The sequence below is a fragment of the Dendropsophus ebraccatus genome, chromosome 1 (assembly GCF_027789765.1).
Source record: "Dendropsophus ebraccatus isolate aDenEbr1 chromosome 1, aDenEbr1.pat, whole genome shotgun sequence".
NCBI lineage: Eukaryota > Metazoa > Chordata > Amphibia > Anura > Hylidae > Dendropsophus > Dendropsophus ebraccatus.
The window spans coordinates 118431115-118437341 of NC_091454.1; the positions used below are offsets into that span (position 1 = coordinate 118431115).

General features: G+C 40.8%; 1 protein-coding gene across 1 annotated transcript in view; it reads left to right on the top strand.

Annotated features, from left to right (window-relative positions):
- COG5 (component of oligomeric golgi complex 5) overlaps nt 1-3862 on the top strand; it is a 225643-nt gene extending 221781 nt beyond the window's left edge. Inside the window, exon 22 of the mRNA XM_069977427.1 lies at nt 3691-3862. Within this exon, the coding sequence (XP_069833528.1) occupies nt 3691-3805 (115 nt within the window). The 3' untranslated portion in view covers nt 3806-3862. The remainder of the gene's footprint in view (nt 1-3690) is intronic.
- Nucleotides 3863-6227: the final 2365 nt, after the last annotated feature.

Here is a 6227-nt window from a genome sequence, read left to right on the forward strand (position 1 = left end):
ATAATACCCCCTCACCAGACTGCACCTCCTCTGGAGCAGTAGTATCAGTGATAGGTAGGATAATACCCCCTCACCAGACTACACCCCCTCCGGAGCAGCAGCAGAGGCAGCACTAAAGTAGTAAAAATTCTTGTGATTTTATTCACACCCTCTAGCGCGATGTTTCGTTTTAGCTCTGAGTAAGGCAAAACATTGCACAAGAGGGAGTTAATAAAGTCACAAGATTTTTGACTACTTTGGTGCTGTCTTCGCTGCTGAATTATTGTACCAAGTCTCCTGGTTCTGTTGAAAGGGCTGCAAGGGCATCAAGGTGTATAAACCACCGCTAAAGTGACTGGCGGTCTTGGGCTTGTAGCGTGACCGACCAAAGGTGAGCAGCAAGTTTAGCCACTTACACACATTTGTTCTGCAGTAATACGCTATGTGCGCCGCATGGTGTTCTCTCTCTTCTACTAGTATAAAATGGCAGATTACATCTTAAAGCCATGTTCACACAACATATGTTTTGCATAAATCTTAGCTGTTGTTGCAATTTGCAATAACAGCCGCGATTTTTGCAAAACATACGTTGTATTGGAATGAATGGAATCCCAGACGGCGCGTATAAACACGTATAAACATAGTATACGCTGCAGCCGCAAAAAAAACCTGTCATGGCATTTTTCTGCGGCCACTAATAGCGGCCGTACAGACATGGCAGTTCACACAATGGAGCGTGCAGCTCCAGCCACACGCTCTATTGTGTGCAGTGGTGAATTCGGATGCAGGTGCACACTGGTGCACCTGCATCCGAATTCAGCAGAAATGAAGATCATCCGGCCAGTACTGCAGTACTATCCGGGATGATCTCCAGTAACACCGGCCGGTGTTATATCTGGTGTGAACCCAGCCTAAATCTAGGTTCACACACAGTATTTTTGCTCAGTATTTTGCCCAGTATTTTGCAACCAAAACCAGGAGTAGATTGAAAACACAGAAAGGCTCTGTTCCCACACTGTAGAAATTTAGTGGATGGCCGCCATTTAATGGCAAATAATTGGTGTTATTTTAAATTTTAACAGTGTGTGAACAGAGCCAATTTCTGTGCTTCAAATCCACTCCCGGTTTTGGTTACAAAAAAATGACCAAACTACTGTGTGAACCTAGCTGTGTGACACCATGCTTACCGCTTTCTTTCCACTGCAATTATAAAAACTTTTGACATCATGCAGACATGTAAAATGTTTCAATCAGTCGGGGTGTCAGTGCTGAGACCTCATCTGGGGGCTAGATCATCACTCCATCAGTCACATTGACATTGAGTGACATTCTGGACATTGTTGGGTGTCTCAACCCTGAGACAGATTAAACTTTTAATCACATCTGTCTGACATTTTGTATTGACCTTAAAGGGGTACTCCAGTGAAAAATATTTTTTCAAACTAACTGGTGTGAGGAAGTTATACGAATTTGTTTATTACTTCTAATTAAAAATCTCCAGTCTTCCAGTACTTTTCAACTGCTGTATGTCCTGCAGGAAGTGGTGTATTCTTTTGAGTCTGACACAGTAATCTCTGCTGCCACCTCTCTCCATGTCAGGAACTGTCCAAAGCAGGAGAGGTTTTCTATGGGGATTTGCTGCTGCTCTGGACAGTTCCTGACATGGACAGAGGTGGCAGCAGAGAACACTGTGTCAGACTGGAGAGAATACACCACTTCCTGCAGGACATACAGCAGCTGATAAGTACTGGAAGACTAAAGATTTTCAATTAGAAGTAATTTACTAATCTGTAACTTCTGACATCAGATTTAAAAAAAATATATTTTTTTTTACCAGAGTACCTCTTTAACGCTTTAATGACCACTGATATGCCTTTCATGATGGTCCTGTAAAGTCTTATTCTAGCCCAACACCTTGTGGTGAGGCAAAACCGTCATGGGTCTCCTCTGCTGGAGATTGTAATAAAGGAGCAGACTAGATGGTCTTTTTTTCCTTCATCTTCTGAGGCTGTGTTCACACATGACATTTTTTATGTGTTTTTACAGCAATATTGTTGGAATTTCATTAAAGTTTCTACATAAATGGTGCAGTTTTACCACAACTGCATATATCAGTAACAACTGTATAAGTGACTGGCAGTGCACTAGCGTTTGCTGCTCACATACACAGCTCTATGCAAAGTCGCTGTACTAACGTGAAAGGTTTGGCACTGATTATGTCTTTATATGTTGGGTGGGCCCCAAGAATCAATTTCCCTGGTGGGCCAAGGTACCCCAGTCCGACACTGACCATCGTTATGGTTAATGTCTTTTTTTCTTGGCATGAGTGGTCCAGAACACCAAAATATCAAAGTTGGTTGTTTTATAGTAATAATTGCACTGATTTAAAGAGTTTATTCAGGCTTAAAAAAGTAGGGAGCATTTTCTGTTAATACATTTCACCACCAGTCAGATCTCTGTTTGCATTTATTCTGCAATGACACTGGTTGGTTATGAAAACTAATGCAGACGAAAAGTAAAGATCTGACCATAACTACCAGGTAAGAGTTCAGATAGTCTGATTTGTTTGTTGTGTGTAGTTCAGGTACAGGTATTTAAACTTTGTGATTGAATTGTTGTCTATAAGATTAGGGATGTTACTTGCAGTTTCCTTTTTCTATTGGGTTACATAAACGGCTTTATACAACCACAGACTTTGTTAGTGGTATGACGTCACTTCTGTAAAAAGATGCCAGTTGATCTACAGGGCTTCCAGCCTCACGATTAGAGAAACATTATTGTCTCATTAATTATTCTAATACTTCTAGGGCTCTGAATGTTTGTAATTCCATCATAAGAAAAAGTAATAGATTCCACAAACAAATGTGTTTATTGTGGTGAATGTGATCTTACATTTGTCTAGAGCAGAAACCTTTCTTCCTCCTTTGCTACATATTAAATGTCACCAAGCTGTGATTAAATAATAATGGATTTGAGTCATGTAATGGTATTCATGTGCTCAATATGCTAATTTCTACCAGACGGATGTCGCTGCAGTACGTTCTTTTGTATCAAATGATAATGGGCTGTTTCAATCTTAAAGTATAGCTTTCATCCTGCCAGCCAATAACATGAGTCCAAAAGGCAGGATTAGGACAACATATTTCATGGAGAAGTAGCCTCTTAAAGGGGTTATCCAGCGCTACAAAAACATGGCCACTTTGTTTCAGAGACAGCACCACTCTTGTCTCCAGTTTAGGCGTGGTTTGCAATTAAGCTCCATTCACTGCTATCACAGTCGCTTGTTTTTCAACATGTTTGTTGCGTCACTTGTTTTTCAATCAGCTGACACGGCCGATAATCGTTCCATGGAATAGGGTCTTAAGTCAAGTCTAGTTTACACCTTACCTTGAAACAGATACACAGCTACTAGAGATAAGCGCAGATAGAGTCCGAATGTGGACCGGTGGCTGAAGTAGTTGGATACAGGCTGTAATCATGTTTTCCCGTACTTCCTAGGGCTGCATCCAACTTTTTCAGCCACCAGTATTAAAATGCTGAACAATCAGACTCAAGCATGCTTGAGTTGCGCTCATCTTCAACAGTTACCATCAGCTTGAAGCATACATTTGTGACTTTGCTTCCCATTATAGAATACAAGTGTTGGGCAGGGTGGGTACTGAATGATTTGTATATGTTCTTCCACACTTATACTTTTCTTTTCCTTTCCAGGGGTGCATTGGAAGCCTATGTGCAGTCAGTAAAAGCTAGAGAAGGCAAGGAATTTGCACCTGTGTATCCAGTAATGGTCCAACTTCTTCAGAAGGCAACCTCATCTCTACAATAGCTTTAAAAATTACATCAAAGTCTTTACAATAAATTTAATTATGTTTACTAGACAAAATAGGGTTTTAAATTAGGGTTTTAAGGTTTCTTTTTTAAATTGATTCACTGAATTTGGCTTCAACATCATGACCAGACTCAGAGTTGTATTATGTCTCCTATATCCCCACTGTCACTGGGTCCATTTAGATACAATCTGTTCACTGCCTTTTCAAACGACGTTGCAAAAATCAGTAGTACGAGCCGGTATAAGAAACTCTGTAATAGGTTTTATTAGGCAAAAGGGCTTTCTTCTGTAATGACCAGCCTCCCCCCTCACTTATTTGTTGCAGAGAAGCAAAGTACAGATGGGTTTGCTGTGTCCATTATAACCTATAGACTGGGTAGGGGCTGAAGGGATGAGTGAGCAGTGAGAGGAGAGAACCAGCCCATGCAGTTTAGGAGCCAGCACAACACAACATCCTGCAATCTTACCTCACCATGTTCCCAGACCAGCACTGAGCAGTCTGACCTGTGAATCCTGCATCCATCTGTGGCCAGACAGTCTTCAAACTGCACAGGCTGGTTCTCTCCTCTTCCTGCTCACTCAGCCCCCTTCCTCCATAGACAATTAATGACACAGCAAACCCATATTCACTTTGCTTCTCTTTGCACTTATCTTTACATTGTGGGAACATGGTCTAAGGCTTGTTCACATCACCGCTGTGGCACATACATATTGGCTAACTGTCAAAGTGGGATGCCAAATATATATATATATATATTTATATATTATTACTTACCAGTGTCACTGTGGACACTCCAAATGGTTATTTTACAGAAGTTCAAAACCTGACTAACTATATAGCCTGAGATGGAGATGTGACTACTATTCCCTTCTTTGCTGTTGTTGGCAAGAATCTTTTTAGTCAGGTTACTAGGTGTTTATTACCTGCCTTGACTCAAAACAACCTGTTTTAAAACTGGGGTTGTCAGGCAACTTGTCTTTAGCAACCAGTCTGCCTCACATTACTCCAGTCTTAAGGTGGCCAAACACATTAGATCAATAATTTAACACTTGATTGTCTGGTTAATGACTGTTTCACCACCATAGACAGAGATTTTAGTCAGTCTTGGCTGAAGTGATTGGTGAATCATTGTTAAAATAAATGACATAATATGATTTATTGATTAATGCTGTCTTTACACGGAACGATTATAGTTTGAATTTTCGAAATAACGATCGCATTTGAGCGATAATCGTACCGTGTAAACACATCAAACGACGAGCGAGAAATCGTTCATTTTGATCTTTCAACATGTTCTTAAATCGTCATTCGCTGAAAATTTGCAGATTGCTTCGTGTAAACAGTCTTTTGCTGATTTACCCCATGTAAAAGATGGGCTTAAAGAGTAACTGTCATGTTTTTTTTTTAATTGCAGAAATCAGTAGTATAAGCGATTTCTAGAAACTCTGTAATAGGTTTCATCAGCCAAAAAAGCCTCCTCCTGTACTCAAGAAGCAATCTCCCAGCCTCCCCCCCTGACTTCTTATCTGTGCATTATCAGGCAAACACGTCTTCATTACAGAGAAGCCAGTGAAGACGGGTTCTGCTCTCTCCATTGTAAGCCTATGAAGGGGGGAGGGGCTGAGGGAAATGAGGGAGCAGGAAGAGGTGACATGAAGGTCAGCTGTTTGTAGACTCTCTGGGCACCTAAAACGCTAGATTCAGGTGTCAGAAAGGTCAGTGCTTATCTATGAACTTACTGAGAGAAGATTGCAGGGTGCTGTCACTCCTAACAGCCCCTCCCCTCTCCATAGCCACATAATGGAGACAGAAATCCTGCTTCATTTGATGTGAGGGGGAGGCTGGGAGATTGCTTTTTCACTACAGAAGGAAACTCTTTTAGTACATAAAACCTATTACAGAGTTTCTTAAAATCGCTTGTACTGTTGATATTTAATGTTTTCAGAAAAATGGCCCTGAAATGACAGTTACGCTTTAAGCGATCTTAAAAACGATCGCAATAATGATTTTTCAAACTATTTTTTTTTTTCAAAACTATTTTTTTAACGATTTATTCGTCTAAACGATGATCGTTATAAAAACCAAATTGTTGCTTCAAAATCGTTACAACAATCGATTGTGCAAATTATCGCTCCGTGTAAACATAGCATAAGTTAAAGGCAATCTGTCAGCACCTAGGCTCTACCACTGGTGCTGACAGTGTGCTACTGTAGCTAGCAGTCCCCTAGTGAGCATGGTACTTTTTGGTAATTTGTCCGTGCAGTGGATTAGTCACAATCTCACGTCTCCTACTGTAATGAGTCAAAAAGGATTTGTGCCACATGCTTCACCACTCCTTCCTCCTTCATGAATAATCAATGCTGCTAGGCCTCCTGCTCACTCAGCTTTCAGCCAGTGTCTGCCAACAGAGGACTGATC